This window comes from Polypterus senegalus, chromosome 3 (genome assembly GCF_016835505.1).
Source record: "Polypterus senegalus isolate Bchr_013 chromosome 3, ASM1683550v1, whole genome shotgun sequence".
Classification (NCBI taxonomy): domain Eukaryota; kingdom Metazoa; phylum Chordata; class Cladistia; order Polypteriformes; family Polypteridae; genus Polypterus; species Polypterus senegalus.
In genome coordinates this window covers 231101297-231123979 of record NC_053156.1, presented here as the reverse complement: position 1 = coordinate 231123979, position 22683 = coordinate 231101297, and the positions used below count along the sequence as shown (strand labels likewise).

The 22683-nt window shown below is 35.0% G+C and overlaps 1 protein-coding gene across 4 annotated transcripts in view; it reads left to right on the top strand.

Annotated features, from left to right (window-relative positions):
- Window positions 1-21264, top strand: part of syt2a (synaptotagmin IIa) — a 422896-nt gene extending 401632 nt beyond the window's left edge. For all 4 annotated transcript variants that reach the window (XM_039748716.1, XM_039748715.1, XM_039748717.1 and 1 more), the window contains 4 exons: window positions 5355-5522; window positions 5638-5755; window positions 10606-10739; window positions 11048-21264. In XM_039748716.1, the coding sequence (XP_039604650.1) occupies window positions 5355-5522; window positions 5638-5755; window positions 10606-10739; window positions 11048-11257 (630 nt within the window). In that variant the 3' untranslated portion in view covers window positions 11258-21264. The remainder of the gene's footprint in view (window positions 1-5354; window positions 5523-5637; window positions 5756-10605; window positions 10740-11047) is intronic.
- Window positions 21265-22683: the final 1419 nt, after the last annotated feature.

Below are 22683 nucleotides of genomic sequence, written 5' to 3'. Positions count from 1 at the left end.
ATTCTTACTTGCATGTGCTAATCAACATAGAACATGTCACTACACTACTCTCAAAATTAATAATACTGTATATCACATCATGATATAAAGCAGTAATTAAAATAAGTTGTGAAGATGTGCTCCATTAAGCTAAATTATTGATTATTAAAAGTATCAATTGCAAGTTAGTAAACGTCTAATAATAAGGCACCAAAATGTTCAATTCAAGATCTTTTAGGCACAACATCAGCTTGTGCTCTTTACTTGAAAAGCTTATTGAAGTGGGAAGTCACATACAACATTGGGCTTTTAGACTGCCAGCACAAACAATATATGCGCTTTTACATTTACTTTGTAATTTCATGGAATAAATAATATACGAAATACTCTTAACATCTGTCCATTCATTATCAAACCTTCAAACATCCTTCTTTTCAGTTGGATGTATACCTTTTACAACAAAGAAGTATCCCTTTTCTATGCTCACAATGTCCCATTTGATCAAATCTTTAAGGAGAGACCCAGCTCTACTTTATCTTGTTTCTTTCATATTACAAAATTGCTCTACCCTGCTCCACTGTGTTCTTTCTTTCCTCAATTTCATATCCAGGTGATCAGAGTTTCAAACAACCTTATGGCCATTAATTGTGATTTGTCTTATACGCTGTAAAGGCAAACCATTTGTAAGCTTCAAAAACTGATTGCATCTCATGGGGCAGTTCAGCAATAGACTTTCAAAAGGTAGCTGGCATGGCCGACTATGAAATGCAAGCTTTCTCCTCCACTTTCTTTTTCTTAATTTAGCATTGGATAAGAAGCTTGTCCCAGTTTCTTGCAGCTCACAAGGGAATATAAAGATTCATACAATAAAAGCCACCCTACTGAGATTGCCTTGTTTTGGATTTGAACAAAATACCAGCACCTGACATGTTCTACTAGATAATTCAGTCTACTTTTTAGATGTATACAGTATATTCTCCTCTTTTATCCAATCCACACTGCCAAATTTACTATAACATAGCACATAGCATAACGTTATTTTAACCCAATTCACTGTCATGATACCATTATTGAAAAGAAAGCCAGTCAAATGTAGGGCCCATTCCTGAACACATCGACACTCACACTGTTTTGAATTTGATGTTGCGGAATTATTATTATTTTGTATCTGTTTCTTCACTTTTGAAATATCATTATGTTTTAGTGCCATAATTTGTTTATCATGGGTGCAACCATTTCCATTATTGTTCTTGATGGAAGCTATACTATTTTTTGAAATGCTACTCCATTGTCTTCACATGACAAATGTAATTTAAACTGCATAATGTCATCGTGTGGTCACTATGTAAGATGGCAGCCCACTAGTACTAGCATTCAAGATTTTGGATAAGCTTAAGCCATCTGAAAGTTAGGAGTTTGCAAGTTTAATGATTAAGAGTTTGTTTGCTTATTGGGTTTGTTGTTTTGTTTAAAGTGACTTTTTGTCTAAGACACCACTAAGACACTTATTCTTTCTGAACTATAATTCACTCCTTCTAATCCCCTGTTTCTTTACTGTTTTTTTTTTTCTTCCACCTTTTTCCACTTTAGCAGAATATACAAGGATACAATTTAGAATTACCCATTACCTAATTTATGTATTATGGCTTGTCGGAGGAAATCCAGAGAAAAACCCTTTCAAACATGATAAGAATGTCCAAAGTCCACACAGTCAATTGCCAGACATGGAATTTGAATGCAGGATACTGAATCCTTCAGGCATCAGCACCAAACAATACACCATTGTACAGCCCACAATTTAAACTAAATGTATTTTTACAATTGCCAGCAAGGAGAAAAAATAAATAAAATGCTTTACAGTTTCTACTCATGTGAAAATAACCATTTATGAGCATTATATTCCTTAATGGAAACAAAGATGACATGTAAAAGGTAATTAACTTTTGTGCATCTAAAAACAGTGCAATAAAATGTTCTGGATGGTTTATCCAGGTGACTGTATTTAGAGCAGAGCTTTAAATGAACTCAGAGGTCTTTCCTTAGGAGTACATGGAGGTGACACTAATCTGCACAGCCAGACCAATACATTATTTCAGTGAAGCAAAGATATGGAGAGCAATTAGCCTGTCTCCTTGACCTACTATACAGGGGCATATGAACAGCTCCAAGCATTCAGTTATCTGTTGTAGCTCATCATCTTCCAGAGTGTATAAGGGTTTCCAGAGTGATTTTCTAGTTCGGTGGTATAATCTTGGTTTTCTGCCACTCTGTATACACCATAAGGTGTCTACCTCCACTTTAAAGCAAGGTCAGTATAAATTGTCTATTGAAAAGAAAAGAGTTGTGTCTGAGATTTCCTATGTCAAGTTTTTTTTCTATATTTGTTGTTCCAGATTATACAGTATATATGGCATTTTTCCTCAGAAGTCATGCAATAAGCAAAATTTCAGAGCACTTGAAACCTTAATCTCTATAATATCTCACCAATCAACTGCCGCATGAGCAGAAAAAAGAAAAGTGCTATTCAGGAATTGAGAAAAGTGCTATTCAGGAATTGAATGTCTCAGAGGTCATACTTAATGTTTGATATTTAGCAGTTCAAGCATTATCATAATCTCTCTGATCTGCCAGATTACTCATGCTGCCAATGGTTAGCAAACAACTGCTCTGTAATCAAAGATGATCCCAGGAACTATAATTCTATGATGCTCCCTTAACACGGACAAAGTGTCTCTTAGAACTTGTGGTTTGCACAGTAGGAACATGTTCTACATTTGGAAAACCATTCACAGCATTTTAGCATTACTGCCTCATATTGATTAGACTACTGATTCATTTTGTAGTTGGAGTTATTTATGGTTCTTCTAAAACATATTTATATATTTTTTTCATTTGTGGCCATGTACACTTTTAAAACAACATGTTTCATATAACATTTTTTATACTTCTTGGTGATCTGTACTGAAATTAAATGAATATTGGGTAGTGATCGTTGGAGCACTGTTAATTTTTTAAGTAAGCAAAGTGGGAGTTTTTATAATTTACATCCATAATGCAAAAAGCACTCCAAAGCGAACATGAGAGCCAGCAGTGAAGTTCTCAGGTGAATTTGGACCATGAAGATCTACAAAACTATGATTCTTTCTAGAACAGCAGTTCAACAGTCAAATCTGTGTGAATTCCTCCTCACCACTCAGTCATATCAGAGAGAAATCCGTAGAAATGTACTTAAATGCAGTATGCTACAGAATTGGAAAAGATTAAACCACTGTATGCAGAAGTGTTAATTGGGCTCAGCTGAAAGTATGTGAAATGTATGTAATAACTGGTCACTGGAAAATGAGTTTATCCACCCATCTCTCCATTTATGAAAATACTTTATCTGGTTGAGGGTTGTGGCACAAAAGCTTACACTGGTAGTGTTGGGCTCATAGGTAGAACCAATCTCAAATGAGGCCTTTTTAAATGATCTCTTTCTTCATTTGCATCCAAATTATTTAACAAAAAGAAATAAACAAAGTATTCCACAAGATTTTAAAAAGTAGACCACTGCATTGCCTTCCATTTTGGGTCTTTGGGATCAGGCAGTGACAAACAGAAAAATTGTTTCTGTTTCAATCTAGAAATAGATGAAAACCAAATGTATGTTTGAAGTCAATTCCTGTTGTCAAAGTCATACTAGTGGATTAAAGTTGAAAGGAGACCTACTGTGGGTTCACAGCTGAAAATATTCTTGCAACCTGAACCTGAGTTTAATTTTAATGTACTTAAATGCTCAGTAGAATGTTCTGGATCACTCCCACAAATGAATACTGAGTACCTAGTAGCAAACATTCAGTGGAGCAACTGACAGGCATTGTGAAGTCATCTTATTTAAATGAACATTAATTTTATAAGACATGGTGAAAAAATTTGATGAGTGTTTAAAACTCAACTATGTGTTGCATGTGACAGGTGCTCTAATACATATAATGTATCCAAATTTGAAAGTTGCTTAGAAACTTGGACTATAGTAATAATTCTGTATTGATTGCTTTGTGAGAACACACTATTCACTATCTGTGTAGCGAGAATGATGAGTCCACCATAAGTGGCAAATAGGGCCATGTTATGGAGTAGCCAAGGAAGCAGCCACCCAAGTCTCCACACTTTAGCATGTACCATGCTGAACTACTAACCTCCTCCACCCATTTCTCTATGCACAATCACTCCTCAGACATGCCAAATATAACTATATACATATTCAAATATTTTAATCACTGCCAGTCGAGGACCTGTTTGAGCCTTAGGTGGGAAGGGGATTGGCGGCCCTCGATGACCATCGTGAGTAGTCAATATTAGACTTCAGCGTCTAGGGTGGCTGCCCCTTGGTGTCTGGAACAAAGCCCCTTCCTTTTATATAAAGCACCCCTCATGTATAGTAGATATGGTAGATATTTTATGGTTTTACATAATTGGCACCACTCTGTGCAGATAATCAGGACTTTATAGAATAACACCCTTAATAAATTGACCATCTTAGGTTGTTTTGGTGAGAGTTCTCTGTGCCTCCTCCAGCAAAATGCCCATATCACCCTTGCTTAAATCCTGCACCGATTTTATTAAAGAGACACACAAAACTATGATTTTTACTCAAGATAAAGACTCAACACTGAAGGTACATCTATCCCATTCAAAAACAAAACTGGTGAAAAACCAGAGAGCAGAAGCAGAAAGACAGAGTAATTACTACAGTGGTTGTGAGAAAAAAAGCAAGCAGAAAAGAGGATAAGTGGGGGTATTTAAAGGGTCACTCATACCGAGCCAACTCACGATCAGCAGTTAAATCTAGCATGGACGTCTACAGTATGCAAGGGGAAAGTAGACCAACCCATAAAAAGTTACTTTGACATGAAGACTATTTGTGAAATCTATGGTGACAGTGACGAGAACAATATTTAACGCAGTATTGTGCAACTTTAAGGTAGTAGTGTCAATCAGTAAATGACAAAAAAAACCAAACTAGTATAGTTGCTCTTTATATTTAATATAAGGAATATGTGTTATATAATATTGCTTTAATGGTTTCTTTACTATCTTGATCAAATTAATAAGTTTAAAAAAAGGTGTATAGGCTATTATGTGAATTGGCCAAATGCAGGACATATTTTCTCCACCATACCCTAGGGCTGTTTTGAAGGTCTACTCTTAATGAACCATGAGTGGCATTTCAGGAACACAACTAAACCCTCTTGATCAGAAATGGCAGCGACACCCATGTGACATCTGTTTAGTACATGTGCAAAATGTACAACATCCAGGGGATTTTTATTTGTTATTTTCTCTGCTTAAATTGACAGGGAAACAACCATTACAACTATTTATTTCTCTTTTAGATTCCATATCAAGAATTGGGAGGAAAAACTTTGGTGATGGCTATTTATGACTTTGATCGCTTCTCCAAGCATGATATTATCGGTGAGGTCAAAGTACCTATGAACACTGTGGACCTGGGACAGCCTATCGAGGAATGGAGAGATCTGGAAAGTGCAGAAAAAGAGGAGGTCAGTGTTGCATTAATCAGCGAATTGCTACTCTTTGTAGAAAGTTTCTAATTAAAAGGATGTTGCCTAATATCTGCTTAAATGTCATATAATTGTGCCATTTCCTATGTGACAGCCAGAGAAGCTGGGGGATATCTGCATTTCATTGCGCTATGTTCCTACTGCTGGAAAACTTACTGTTTGCATCTTGGAAGCTAAGAACCTTAAAAAAATGGATGTGGGTGGACTCTCAGGTAAGTAAAGATTTCATTTTTTAAAAACACCCATATTACCAGCAGATGAGATTGAATAAAAAAAATAAAGAGGGTGAAAAATAACATTTAGTCTGAAATGAGAGACACCCATATATGAGGGGTGTTTAAAAAAAGTGTCTGCAATATATTTAAAGAAAGAAATACATTAATAATAAAAAGTTAATTTTGTTGTAGTCTCCTAGTTTATCAATTAGCTTAGACCTATGGTCACATACCTTTTTGCCGGAGCCACGTCACGACCATGTTCAGTAATCTCAGCAGCGGTGGATGTAGATGGATACCCTGATCATTCTTCTTTTTTTAACTTTTCAATTCAGTGTTGTGTCCTAATACATCTTCAGCTAACAAAAATTGGATAACTGCATGCTCCTCTTCTTGTATGCCTATTGAAGAGGAAATGACCATTGTAACAATGCTATAACATGGGAACAATGAGCAAAACATGTCTGAACCTGTGTCCCATCAACTTAAACAAAGTTCATACACACACATGCCACTGCCTTTGCAGCTAACACTAGGAAAAATAAAATAAAAATTTGATTTACTCTGATACAATTCAAAAAATGAAGCAAACAATGGCAACCTTTTGGGAGTATCCCTTTAATGAGGCCGGGATACCCTTACAAGCTAATAACAGGTGCTGTGATTTCACATCTGTTGCCAATTGAATGAAGTCCAACGTGCAAAGGTTAGCTGTCCTTCTCCGGCCAGAGTGATATACATTTATTAAGCCCTGAAACAGTCCTTAGAGAAGATATTTAGCAATCTGTTGTCTCGTGACTTGAGGTAAGAGTGAGGATGTAGCCACTTCTTAAATATCTTTAACCAAAGCAGCTCACTTTAATGACCTTAATTATATATGTGGTCAAAATAACTAATATATCATCAGAATCCTTTTCAGTTATACTTGATTCAGATTTAAGCCCATTAAATAAAACACACAACAAAATGTTCAAGCACACTACTCTTGGAAAAAACAAATACATTTTGTTGATCATAAGACAAAATTGACTCTTTAGAATGCAGAATTTATTCAGATCAAATCTTTTATCCCATGAGAGCTGGGTTACCAGTATTTTAAGTCCCTGTTCCTTTATGTTTCCAGTACTTAAATTTAAACAGAAGGAATAAAGTTCACCTACACCACTCACTTTCTAAGGGTCAGCACTACAATGCATAAAGCCCCACATATATCTCCCAAAACAATCAGCTGTCGGTAGACCTGTTAATGTGTTTTCTATTTACGACATTCTTCTTTATCCCCCTTGGTTCCTTCTGATGGCTTTAATGCTTCACTTTTCAAATAAGGTCCTGGTTATTTCAATAATACCAAAAGGCAGACTCCTCAGTCTCCCTCCTCCCTTTTTTCTTTTCTTTCTTCTTTCCCGGATAGGATTTTAAAATATCTCAGAAGTCCTCTCCAGCCTCTCCTACAGTGGCTCATCTTGACCAAATTAAGGAGTTCCCTCCATAAAGACTTCTTATTCTTTAATTGCAGTTCTCATCATGAATAAGAGACAATAGAAAAAAGATTATATAATACAAATACATTTTAGGTATATACTGATCCCTTTCTCACACCGTGTGATGCATTCGGTTAGAAACATGTTTGGTGACTATAATAACAGTGGCAGGGTTTCTTAGACTATTTGAATCTACCTAGTTGTCTTTTCTTCTTCTATCCATTTTCTGAGCTTTGTTTTTAATTATAGGTTTTCTGTTCAACGATGGTCTCAATCACACAGACATCACTCATTGAGAACCATTTTAGAGCCGTTGGTTCACCTAATATGTACATTTCTTGGATGAAAAAAGGAAAACACAGTATCCAAAGAAAATGAACATAGATAAAGGGAGAATGTGCAAACTCTTGTCCTAAACTGGACTCAGTAGTGGACTGATCTAGAATTTCTTCTAACTACTGTTTCTCTGTGATGCTCAATTAATTTATCTCTATGATAGAGCATAACTATTACAGAAGCAATATCATTGTAAGTGACACACACAGTCATTGGACTGGCATTGTTCTGAATTTAAGTTCAGCACTTTAAATGGCATATCACAATTTTAGGAATCATTTAGCTAAGAGGAGACGATTCAGTACCTCGCTTGTTTATTTTTTTTACCAAAGAAATCATTTAGCTTTCCACTTATTGTTTTTTAGTGCATTTTTATAGATGCTAGGATACACTAATTTAGCCACATGACCAGTTTGTTAAAGATTCTCAATTTTAGGGGTTTAAGTTTAAGTTACAACATGCCTTTAGCTTCAACTGTGTCACTGAAAGTATAGTTCATTCGTAGGTACATAATCATGCTGGATTTACTTATTTGATTGGTATGTACATTCCAAATACTTAGTAAGGACATGTCTACAAAAGCCTTTTGTAGTGTTTTTTTGTAGAACATGACAATTAATGCACCACCTTCTGTGGCCACCTTTTGACTTATGATAAAAATGTTGTGAATAGCTCAGAGCTGCTCTTTCCTTACACATAATGTATACAATGACATTTCCTTCCTGTGATTAAGACCTTAAATATTATTGATTTATTTTACTCATAACTTCCATATAAGGCTAGTTGTTCAAGTACAACCTTTTGTTGATATCTTTGGAGATGTTTCTTGTGTTCTTTCCAGAATGTTAATTCTGTAGAAGAAGAACAGTCCCACTCACATTGTGGAGCCTATATTAGTATAGAACATAACTAACCTCTGTAAGGAAGTCCCACACAGATTAGGACACATTTGTTCTAGTTTCAGATGCACCATAATTACCATGTCAACTTCGCATCTTTTGAGATTCCGATCTGCTGCATGCTCCTCCTCTGGGGTTCGGAAAGCCCCATGTTGGGCGCCAAACTGAGGTTGAAATCAACATCTTAATTAAAGAAAGTAACGTATCCTCTAATACAGTGTTTCCCAAACTCGGTCCTGGGGACCCCCTGTGGCTGCAGGTTTTTGTTCCAACCAGATTCCTAATCAGTGACAACACCTGATAACACTGAGATCATTTAATTAGTTGGTATTATTTTTTCTTTTATTCAACATTCAGAAAAGCATAGCAGTATGATTTTACATTTATAAGACATTTATAAGTATTTCTTCTTTTGCTATAGATTTAAATGCTTAACTCTGTTTTGTTTATTTCATTATACTTTGCCCTTTCTCTATGCAGTTTTTCCCCCTTCGTTGTATCTTAATAATGACAATTTAAAACAAGCAGATCAGACACCCAGGCAAACAGCACTTAATAATCAAAGGCTGTAACTACTTTAGCGTCAGACCCACTGATTAGTAACTAATGGATTAATTAAACAATTAGAACACCTTGAAAAGTAGAATGAAAATCAAGATGAAAACACTGTTAAAAAGAAAAAAAACATTATTCCTATATAACTGCTTGGTACATTTTAATATTATTTTTTTAGCAAACTTAGTTTTCTAATTTCTGTATTGTTCCCAAAACACAGAACTTGGGAAATATCAGTTCACTTAATTAGCCCAGGAGTTCAATTAAAAACAGAAGCTGGTTGGAACAAAAACCTGCAGCCACAAGGGGTCCCCAGGACCGAGTTTGGGAAACACTGCTCTAATAGGACAATTCAGTAATCAGGCAGGAGAAAATCTGTTTATTGTATCTTTTAATTATTCCTCAGCACAATGCCTTAGAAGGGAGAATTCTTCAAAAGGAGTCTGTTACAGAATGGTCAGAATGATGAGAAACAAAGAGTAGAGGTTCATTTTATAAACCACTGAATTTACATTGGTTTACACCCAAATGACTTACTGTATATAAAATAAAAGTCTATTATATTATATTCTGGTCCTTCTTGTACCTTTAAGTTGAGCCACCCACCCTTGAAATTTTACAGGATATCTGCTGACTTCCTAATCATCTCTTTGTCATTTTTCAGTACATTTTGTTGTTCACTTGATCTTTATCTGGTTTCCTGATATGCCAGAAAAGGTTTCTGACATTTATTATTAACCCTTTATGATGTTTCTTTAAGATGAATGCTATGTTATCCAAAAATTATTCTTCCACAGTAAATATTGCACAATACACCTGTCAGTCTTTGTTCTTGTTAAATATGTATATATTAAGTCACTGTTTTTCAGTTTCTTTATTGCTGTTTTATAGTGTGTTTAAAGCACTTAGAGTAGCATCAAAACCAATGTTCTTGGCGACCCATAACACCCTCTATATATTTTTATATGTTTGTGTGCATGAAAGCTAGATCTATGTGTAAATTATGGAAATATAGCACACTTGAATAACCAATTGAAGTATACCTCACAGTGTTGTACTAATTATTGATTAAATTTGCTTCCCACTATGATACCTTCTACCCAGTTTAAAAACAGAAAACCATTAGGGTTGAATTCTGTATGCCGTATATACATCTGCCACTTGTGTTCTGAATCAAATCCACACAACACTTATAAAATCTTGCCTTCTTGTTGTAGTCTGTCACTATACAATAATAAATACAGTAGATCTGTGCCCGCTGATTAGAAAATTGCTTCTGTGACCCTTGCTTTAAAAGGGTTGACCTTGGTACTGAGAATGTCAACAATTTTCATTCAATCTATCACTACCTTTTCTTTCCAGTGTTTGTGAGCACGTTGTGGCACCCCAGCATAATAATATTTAACTTCCAACAACCAGACAAAATTATCATCCTTGGGAAAAGGGGTCTGTTGTGCAACATCTCTGTTCATTGTGACTTACATATGGCTGCAGGCTCTGGAGTAGTTTTCATTTTAATCGTGATAGACATCAATACATTTACAGCACATTTGCTTTTGATCTTTTTCCACTCCAGATCCATATGTGAAAATTCATCTGCTTCAGAATGGCAAGAGGCTAAAGAAAAAGAAGACAACAGTGAAAAAGAATACATTGAACCCCTACTACAATGAATCATTCAGCTTTGAGATTCCATTTGAACAAATTCAGGTAAGCTTTCCCTGTACTAATTTTCAAATTTCAGGTTAAAATTAAAAAAAAAAAATTGCTCACCTCTGAAGAAAAGCAAAAAAAAAAAAAATACAAGGATGTCACAAAATTATTGTGCATCAGAATCGGTCAGTTTGTCATAATATTTGTGACTAGAGGAAAAAGCATTTTTAATATCATACAAAAATTGGACTATATTCAGTTGATAAAAGCAGCATGGGGTTTTGTTTGGCAGTGTGTTCATAATTGATGTGCTTTTTATATTTCTGGATTTTTACTCATCTTATTTTGCATTGTCTCTGTTACAGAAAGTCCAGGTAGTCATTACAGTCTTGGATTATGATAAAATAGGAAAGAATGATGCCATTGGTAAGATCTTTGTCGGGTACAACTCAAGTGGCACCGAGCTGAGACACTGGTCAGACATGCTGGCAAACCCACGTAGGCCCATCGCCCAATGGCACCCGCTCAAACCTGAAGAGGAAGTGGATGCCATTCTGGCATCACAGAAAAAGTAAAAACTGGTCCACTTTACTCATTCACTGATTTCCAGGCTCTGCATGAAACTAACAACCCCTTGTACTGCCAGCGCCGGTAAATGCCAATATTAAAGCTTCATGGTTTTTTATTGTCCATTAATCAATTTTCTAATTGAAGTTCATCTCCATTAATCCTGCTCTGGTAATACTCCACAGATGCTGTCTCTTCACATGTTTTCCTTTCCTGCTCAATCTGTAACTTTTAATTTTATGGAATTATGTTTACTCATTAATGTATGAAGAATGCTTTGTCTTTGGTTCATAATTACCTACAAATGATAACCTTTTATGTGTTTACTGTATTTTCAGTTTCTTTCCACAATTAATTTCTTTTAGTAGCTGAGGTACAACCACATTACTATGGTTTTAGAAATATTCAGAGAACCCATTCTGATAATCTGGATAAAACATGTCTGAACTTCCCATCTTTCCCATTGGTTGGGCAGCTGTAGACCACTTTTTCAGGATCGGCATTAATTAATAAACTAAATCTTATCAATGCCAGCAGGATCAATTGCTGAGATTGTTACATTTAGTTATACATCTGCCATGACATTAGAAAAAAAAAGAGCAAACCATCCCATAGTAGTGTGAAGTGTTTAAAGGGAAAATGAATCAATATAAAGGGAAAAACAATCACAAAAAACAAGCATATATTTTAAAGATAAAAGAACAGCTTCTACTATTTAGAAGTAATCACTGCTTTACATGGATTTGTTTTCACATTTTTGCTTTTACCCAAACATGTCTTTTTATTACTAGTGCAAACTTTCTACAAGTGAGGAAGTATCCAGAAAGGATTTCATAATTTGGAAACTGTAAATTAACCACAATTGGATCGATCTATCTATCTATCTATCTATCTATCTATCTATCTATCTATCTATCTATCTATCTATCTATCTATCTATCTATCTATCTATCAAACAACATCCTTCTGTACCTCCGCAGAGGTCCTCATCAGTGTTGCTGAAGGTGATTTTGGTGTCAATCCCAACCAGTCTGCACTGGTTGGCAGTCTAAGAATGATGCAGAGAATAACCAAAGAAGGAGGCAAGGGTATTTTAAATCCTCAAATGAAGCTTGACTGACATAGCTACCACTGGTAATAATGAAAGACACCCTTTCTTGTAGGCAAATAACTGTAGGTAAAGATCACTAATAACCACTTCATTCTGAGTTTTCTATTTGTGTTGGGTAGCAATTCTTTATTGAGTGGAAATGATTGTTTTTATAGGCACTGAATTTATATTAAGCCAGGTTGATAACAGAAAGTCTGTTAATCTGTACTCACTTGATAAATGAGGTTAATGAAAGCCAGCATACGTTATTTTAAATAGTCTGATATACTTGCACATAACTGCCTCTTTCACACACATACAACCTCAGTTTTTGCTCATTTGGTATTTTTAAGTTGCCAATCGGCTCTTCTCTTTGTTACATTAATAGCTGTAGTTGTAAATGCCTTAAGGTCAGAGTTGTCGGAATTCCCTCACCTCACAGTAAATGTCACTGGTTCCATGTGATGGATGTTTATTATGTTTCATTTCCATTATGCTGTGGATGGATTTTGATATGGGAGCCATGGGTGTGCAGGGATAAATTAGTCATTGGCAGAATTAACTGAAAGTAAACAGAAATGAAACAAGAAAGCACTGAGATGGAAATCTGTTTGCTGAGCTCCTATCCAAAAAAAACATGAACATGTTGAAAGGGAGGATTCCTGTTTTGAATGTAAGGCAAATCAAAGGTTACTTGATTTCTCTCCCCTCATCACCATAATTTTTTATCATTCATGGCTTTGGCAAAAGAGCAGTGCTGATACGTGCAACAGCTGTCTGCATTATTCAAAGCAGCCCACTGTGTAACAGTTTTTTCATTCAATAACATTACAGAAGAACGTATTAGGGTAAAGTTCATGAATTCTTAACATTTTCTGATTAAGACAAATTTGCAGTGATTACTAATTTATAAAATTAGAATATATGTTGAGTGTGAGTTTATGTGCGCATGCAAAGTCTTTTTAATTGCCATTCCAGTAAAAAAGTGTCTTAAATTCACATTTTTAAGTGTCTAGTAGATATCTTACTATAAATCTAGTTAAATTGCCTAAGCTGCCATTTACACCTATCTTTAGTTGAAGGGCAAGCAGGAAAATTTTATTCTTAAAAAAATAAACTAAATAGATACATAAATTTAAAAAAATGCTTTGAACATAATCTTCAAATTTGCATCCTCAACAGAATGGCAGATTCGCAGAACTTTGTTATCCAGTTCCACATCCTTAACGACTCAATGCCATGTAAAGGTGGATTGGCGGCACCACTCATTTGGCCTATAGATTGACATCAATCTAAAGCTTTTAGCGGGACTTAAAATCTTAAAATGATTCTAGGATATACTGTATATTTTTTAAAATATTAACTCTATTCCATGTCTGACTGAGGCAGGTTTAGTTCTGCATTATTTTACCTATAAATATATATATATAAATATATACATAGATTATCTTGTTAATATTGCATGTTTATATACAATTTTGTAAATAGGGCATGACTTGAAGGAGATAAAAGGGAATATTGTGTGTTTATGTTTATTCTTTATCATTTTAATAATAAAATAAATAAAAAATGCACTGATCGTATATTTTATATCTGACAAAATATGTATTTTCCACAAAAGCTGTAAGGAAAAAAATGTACATTTTAAATAACAATTCTGCAATCTTTAAACTGCCTAATATAGTTGTGAAGAGTGTTGTGTAGTCGTGTGGGTCTGCAACATTGCTGTTAAATGCATGCTTGGTAAACCTTTGTCTATTTGTAGGAGTGTTTAGTGATTATTTGATATATCTATCTATTGGGGTTATTCATAGGTAGATGTATTCATACAGAACAGTACAAAAAGGCCTCCAAGTTTTTGTTTATTCACATCACATGTTGATTTTCTAGGCTTATTTTGATAGTTTATGTATGCCGAGAAAGTGAAAATTATTTGCAAGGTAACAATGTGATAGAGAAATGAAATGGCCATGGAAATGAACTCAAATAACACTAACATACACAAATATATATGAAGTCATAGTATATATTAATTTTGTGTACTTAGAGGTCATGCTCAAGCCATACCCTAAATCAAGAGATCATCAAATAGTTAAAAAATGTATCCAAATAGCAAAAGCTTAATTACTGGAAGATTAAACACAAGAGGGGAAAAGAGCACATCAAATAGTGTAAAACAATAAACAGCCTCTCACCTTTACGATTATAAGCCAGTATTTATTACATAGGTAGCTGATCCACTTACCCAACATGCCCAACTAGCGTTCCCCTGGCACCTTTCTTTGTACTCCTCTCCATACTATGGCCTTGCACTTTCTTCTTCAAATTAAAAATTTAAATGTCATTTAAAATGTCCAAGTTCAGAACATCACTGTGCTTTTCAAGAGGTTGTTTTAGCAGTCCCTTTTCTTCCTGCATTTCTGTACTATAGACTAAGCTGGATGGAATCTTTAGACAGGTTGTCTTCTCATGCGGCTCCTAATGTACTGCAGTTGGACTTCACTCTGTCCCGTATATTTTGGGTGAAGCCCTACATACAAATCCTTTTATTGGTCCTTTAGTGCCCCCTTTTGGCTATACGCAAGATCATAGCTGGCCACAGTATTGCTACATACACCACACATACATATGCGCACACACACACGTACACGTATATATATATATATATATATATATATATATATATATATATATATAGTTAAGCATCTGTTCATGATGGTTGTCACTCACAGAGGCAGGCCCAAAAATGACTTGTGACATTGCAGGTTTTTATGTATCATCTGTGGCAGTGGCAGACGTGATGTCATCTGTACCAGTTGATACCTTTATTTCTATGGGCAAAACAGGAGAAGGTGTTGCCGGCAGCACCACTTTGTGTACTGGGGTTTTCCTTAATACTTATTCTCTGTATTATACATATGCTATATAATTGCATTCCATTATAGACAAGGAAAATGCCTCAAATGTAAACCGCTAGAAATCTATTGTGATATAATAATACTTAGTTGGCATAGCTGGAAATCTCTAACCAATCGAAAATATTTTCAAGCACCAATCATTAAAATTTGTATCACCAATTTAAATTTAATCGCATTATTAATCAAATTGAATTATAAAGAAAACAGTTTTATAGCCATTTAACACTCTTAAGGCGCATGTATATTTTTTCTATTCATTTTAACAAACTGGAATATTAAATATTTAAAATTCTGTCCTACTTTGATCAACAGATTATTTACTTTTATTTCTTACAGTGTGTCTCAGAGCTGTACATCATCAATGTATTGCTGAATTATTTACAAGACAGACAATATTCCCATTCTCTGTGTTTTTATTCTGTTTTTGTTCTGCACTACTCTATATGTTGTTTTTTTTAAACTAATTAAGAGAAAAACATCCTAATAAACTAGTCAACAAGGATGACAGCTTGTCCTTTGTGACTCAAAATCAAACCCACTAAATTCTATACTAAGGTGAATCTGCTAAATAAACAAAGAGAAAGATTTTTAATTAAACACGTGTTAGCAAAGTGGATTCAGAAATTAGTTACAATAAAACCTTACAGCCATAGAGATTCCTCAAAAACAGGAAAACATTCAGCCCGCCACGTACATTTCATTCGACATTTCGTTTCTGTGATGCTGCTGCCCCCTTCAGTCTGCTTTGTGTGATTAAACGGATTCTACTGATTAAAGCAGGATTGTGTGGTATGGGCTTGACACCACAATGAACCACCTTCACAAAACTGAAGTCTAATTTTCAGAGAAAAAAACAGTATCCCAAATGATGTGCAACTTCATAATAAATCCATATATAAAGTGAAAAAATCATAGAAGAATTTAAGTAGTTTTCACAACATCATTGAATTTCATAGTGTTAACCTGTCTGCAGGTAAATTAAAAGAAAAAAAAAAAAACGCTTTCTGGTTTGCATAGTGCAGAAGTAAAGTTTCTTATTTTAAATAACACATAAACCTTTCATAATAAAACTGTGGTGTGCTTTTACTCAGAAAATATGAACTGCAAATTAATATCAACAAGCTAACATTTACGTTCAGTTATTTGATTCTACATGTGCTGGTGCTGAAACAACAAAAACTTGGATGCTCTTGTGAACCTATGTCTAATGCTGCTATAATTTGTGTTGACTAAAATAAACTTGTAATATATATGACACACACACACACACACACACGCACATATATACATACATATATATATATATACTGTATATATATATATGTGTGTGTGTATATATAAAGTTATATATAAGCTTCCACACAAGCCTTTTGACTACAAATTCTGCGCGTATGTATGTCTGTATACAGATTATTTAATAATAATATTGAAGCCATACAAAATGGGCACTAATATGCTAGTGCTCCTCTGTGTAGAAAACAATAAATAAAAATTGCTGGTTTTGTTTGTCTGTTCAACAGCACTTCAGGCATTTTCAGTATGTCGTATGTGTATCTTTGTGCCAGCAGATCAATGCGCTTTTTATCTATGTACAACAGCTGGTACTGTATGTCTAAGAAATAATTGTGATTTCTTTCTGGGAATTAAAGATAATTTTGAATTCTATTGTTAGCCATAAAATACCTTCTTCATATCGATCCATATGTAATGAATGTTTTATGTTTGCCTCCCATAATGTCTTCTGGAAACATTGGGTCGTTGTCATCATCCCAAAGACCAAGCAGCAATATTACTTTGATATGCCAAGAATGTACAGTTTTGCATGTTTGCCTACCTTGCTGAATTACAGTATGTACAGTCTGTGGGGAAAAGGGATCCAGCCCAAAAGTTCATTATTGTCCTGTGTTCTAATTGCAAACATGTAGAACGGTTGATGTTTTTTGTCTTGGAGAGCGTGGATTCAACCGCTGTGCCTATTAAACAGGGCTTGTTAGCAACCTGTACGTTATTCACTTTATATGTGGCAGTGCGCATTCATTTATCTTTTCCTGGCAATATTTCAATTATTTCTTTCATTTCTGTCACCATTTCAATTTACTAACTGGCAAGAATGCTAAGGCTAATGCAATATTTCTAAAATTTCATCTATCCATCCATCCACCCATACTTGTATTACTTCTCCTGCTGTGCATTACAGATGAGAGGAATTCTGCTAGATAGGGAAAAAGAACATATTAAGATCAAAGTGTAAACATGAGCATGCAAACTGTAAATACAATAATTAGCCTAAAGTGTTCTGTTTTCAGTTAGTAGCAATCCACAGCCTTAAGTAAGGCAATCTGACTTTTTTTGTATATTTTCAGCTATTCAGGGTATTCTTAGAATAAATGTAAAGTAGAGTAGTTCTGTCCTTACAAATAATAATGAACAAACTGGATAAACTGTCTGATGCATAACCCTATCTAGTATTCACGAGTTAACAGCAAAAAAGTTTATTTTACAAGTAGGTAAAACATGCAACAGAAAACCACACGATGTCTGCTGAAATCATCAAGCACACACTGCTCTATGCTCATTTGGTTTTGTAACATACAATTGGCTACAATGCTTTCTCCACAAGCTGTGTTTCCTAGTCAGCCAGTCAAATCAATAATTGCAAAAATAAATAAATACAAAAATAAAATTAGATCCACATTCTCCTAGAAATGATAAATATGCGTGCATAATCCTTTTATCCTAATGACTATATTTTTCACAAAGTAGTTTTGTACATTTTACTGGAATCCTACACTAACAAAACATTTGTTTATTTTATTATTTTTGTATTTAACAATGCTATTTATTATTTCATTATTAGTATTTTAACTTTTATTATTGTTATAGCTGTTAACTATGAAGATGTAACTACTGAAAATGACCACAACAATGTACTGTTTAAAATAATAATGCAACAAATAGCTAAATACACATTTAACGACTTAATATGATGCATGTCCATGAATGCCTGGCAGTTATCTATGTTCATTATCCTGTATCCATAAAATGACTGCCAACCGTATATGAGTAGATTACATTACTGTATAACAGGTAAGTAGGGTAAGGAAACTGTGAAGTATCTAAAATAGTTTGGTCAACAAGGACATCTGCAGAAGTAAAGGTAGAGATAATGCATGCTTTTATTGTATTATAAGAAAAATATATGAAAAATTATATTTGCGAATGACAATATTATATTTGATAGGAGACCTTTTAAACATCCTACTGCATTTAAGTTGGTAATTTGTGTTCATTAGGTATCTAAAACAATACAATAATATAAGATAAATAAAGCCCACACATTCTGCTGGAAAACTGTTTATTATGTATATATTATAATAAAATGATATTTTAATGATATACGCCAGTGGCCTTCAATTTCTGTTGCTTTTCATTCCAACCAACTTATGTTGTCTTACTTTAATTAAACAAGCTGTCATTTCCCATTTTTCTTGTGCCAATCCTTAAATTACAAGTTGGATATGCTACCTTTTAATTAACTGAAGCAAGCATTTAAGTGCGGAACATGAAGATGGAATCATTTGGTTTACCTTGCTTATTGTTATTTTTTTTTAAGTGTTCTGGTTATTTAAGCCAATCAGCATGTCCGTGGGGTAGGCACAGAAGATGCCCTTTCACATTCAGTGTCTGCTCCAATAATCCTTATTTGTCCACATTTCAATACAATTAAAACAGCAAAGTCTGAAGGACAAAATTGAAATTAAAAGAAAATAAAGGAACAGAATAAAGCCTTTAAAGCTATGGCTAACCACATAAATATTTTCTAATATTTGCTATAAATGTAAGCCTCATGCTATTTATTGCCCTCTTCTGATTTCAAAACAAGAGAAGGAAAAAAGTTTGGCTATTTAAACAATAAGGTCAATTTTAGAAGTAAATTGTTTGTGAAACTGGTTGGGAGGAAATCCTGCAGCAATACGTGGCCCGGACCAGAACTTGAAAGCCACTGATGTATGCCATTACAACAACATTGGAAAGCACTAAAAATAAAGAAATCACATTGATTATTTGGAAGTTCTACTGATGTTTCTGATTTTATTGAGCACTATGGACCAAATTTCTTCTAATCTCAAAAACATCTTATGAAGAGCATCACTTGTATTTTTAAATAGGGATAATAGGTACATTTTCGTAATCGCGCTTTTTACTCTACTTTAAAAAATAAGTCAATTAAGTCTTGGAAATTTTCTTATGGTGATAATTATTGCATATAGACAACAAGCTTATTGGCATTTCTGCCAGTGATGACCTGTGTATAGACTTTTCAAGTAGTGTTATTAATCGGACTGATTAATAATTTGTTGGAGTGTCTAACACTGCTCAGGGTAGCTAGGAATAAATGGGTCTTCTTGTAATAAGCGTCTTCTTTAACAGCAATTAATGGATATTGTGCCTAAACCCTGCAGGGCACACTTTAAAAAATGAGTCGGAGTAGAAAACATTTGTGCCCACAAGGAAAATAGCAAACCCCAATGGAGTCCAAGTGTTGTGAGGCAGCACAGCTACCAGCAGAAACTGTGTGTTGAGTAAGGCTTAGATAGTCTTGCAATAAATATTGATGTCGCAAAATTTCATAAGTACACATTTTAATATATTGCCTTAAATGCAAGCAATTAGTATTGAGCTACTCTTTCAGCATCAATAGGACCGCTAAAACAGTATTGTCACTGATTCAGAAAGTTTTTACTTGTGTAGTTGTTAGAAAGCGAAGGCATTGTGACTTGATCCTGCTGTCTGATTCGTTCCATTATTGCCCTTATTTTTTCATTGCATGATGTTTATTGAGGGAAATGGCAAATGTGTTTATCCCAGAAGATATTACTATATTTCTCTTCAGAAGGTTGACATGATTGCCCATGTTAAATAATTAGATTTAAATGGTTACACACAATACTGCCATTAAGCATGGGTTGCCATGATCTATTAGTATCATTTTAGGTATATTTATTATTGCATAATAAATGAATAAATAGGTAAAAGTAAAATGCGACTCAGAACTCACTTTGTAGACTGGAATTTTACATTTGTTATTGAAGCTAGAAGGTCTGTAATCATTTAGTTTACTGTAAATTGCTGAACCCTTCTTGCATGCACATATTGTGAAATAACAAAACACATCTTTTCAAAGAGCTCGTTTTCTGTGTCGCCTTTCCATTTCCGTTTTGTAACCATCTGTGATGAGTCTAGTTGTTTCTCAGTGAGATATGTACTGTACATACTGTTGGTCCATTGTTTTTGCCTTTTTTTTGTTGTTGTTTTTTTGCATGATTTGTCTGACCAAGCTGTGATTTGTGTTGTTACGTCCTCTTCCAATTGTGACCATTTCACATAAATATGTAGATAAGACCAATTTATGCTAAGTTATGAAGACGTCATGTTGCCTTGTATCCTGCTGTTCTCACCTACTGTTTTTATCACCATGGTATTGTACATTTTGAACTTTACTAGATGGTAGTGTTGCACATCATGGATTTTAGTGTTACTTGTTTGATTCTGGCCCAGGTAGCACTGAATTTTCAGATGTCTTCCCTATCATCTCAGAAGTGGTTCTCCACGCTGCTCCTTGTCCTAAGTATGTTGTTCTTTTTTTCTATGTTTTTATTGTTTCCACTGTAAAATACTATCCAAAGAAGCCCTTTTGTGGCTGCTTTCCTTTTTATCCAATTTCTTCATTTTCTTAGCGTTTTTAATGGTGTGGTGTGAGCTACTGTTAGTGTTGTATGTTCTGTGGAAAGCATGCTTCATCCCTTGATGAAACACCTTTAAATGTTGCTTATGTAGCCACAGATGCTCACCATCTGGGGTGATGATTACAGCAATGCATCAGCATCCCTTGTGAAAAACTTCAGGGGAACCAAATATGGCAAAATATCTCAATACAAATTTATCAGTGTATTAAGTTACCAGACACCTGTACTGAATATAAAATAAATAAAAGTCTTTTTAATTATATCTGTGTTTTGTTTCTCATTGCAAATGGCATCTTAATAAGGAGAGACAGTATATCACTATACCTTCATCACCTCAGTATATAGGAGCTGATCTTCTGAAAAATGCTTTTGCAGCTTTACATTTGTAATACTGTATGGGTAGTTTTTCAAGCTCATCCACTGGCTGAATACTTAACCCATAATCAAAAGACTCTTCACATTGATCTTAAAGTTTTAGGAAGCTAATAGCTAAAAATAAACTAGCCAACCCGCAGCGTACCATACGCCGCATAATCAGGCTGGTTTTTTAATGATTTTTAAGCACAGGGAGAAAATTAACATTTGAAAAATCGGTAATGTAATAAATCAGCAAGAAAAGAAACATTGTAACAATGAACGGAACGAACCAACACACAATCGTCCGTGACTGAAAACTGGTGGACCGCCATCGCTCATGTACCCACCTCCAACTCGTCACTTGAGTCGTTGTCGTCTTTGCACAGTCCAGATGCACCTGTGACTGACGTAGACTTTCCGTGTTCCTGCAGGAGCATCTAAGAAGACGCATGTTTGTCGTGGATTCAAATTGCTGTATGTAGCGTGTAAAACAGTTTGCTATGGCGCACGCGGTCATGTGTCGTAACCGAAAAAAACTCGGTTTTTAAAGACTGCTTACTTCATTGTGTTTTAACCTCAGTTGTAAAGGATTGTTTTAAGGATCCCATGGGATACCCCTCGCAAACCGTTTTACATGCTGCATATGGCGATTCACCTCCGCAAGAAACATGCCTCTATGAACAGTCAACGTGGCTCAGAGGTGCATGTGGCCTCTACGACAGACGAATATAAATGACGCCGTTTTTTTTCTGTGTCGTCGCATCCAAGTTGGTGGGCGTGACTCTGCGAGTTGTCGTTGTATCCAATGGTCTTGGAGTTGGTGGGAGTGGCTCCTTCCTGCGTGCGCCATAGGTGTCTTACTTGGCGGCGGCTTAGTGAATCCACGCACCTTCCGGCGTGCTTTCCATGGGTGTCTTGCCTTAGTGAATTATATGTATAGATGGAGCAATCAACTATTTATGCCTAGTGCACAGTTCTGCAATTTTTATGGTAAGTATAGAAGACTAAAAACATATGACAAGGAAGATGGATTCTGAAGATCTGATGAAACACATCTTGAGGTTCTCTGCATCTCCCTCTGCTTCATACTGTGCTGCCACAACAGGGTACAACTACTGTGTCTCTCTTTGACAGATGCAGATCTTGAAGCTGCTGTGAAAGAATTGAGGCCTGCCAGATGTCATTCTTGTTTTTTTTTTATTAAGCTCAACACTGAAAGGAGACAGCATGCTAAGACCAACCTGGTCACAGTCACATTCTAAAACAGGAAAAGTGGCAGTGCTTTATACACAGGCTGGCAAACAATTTATACCTGTAAAAGG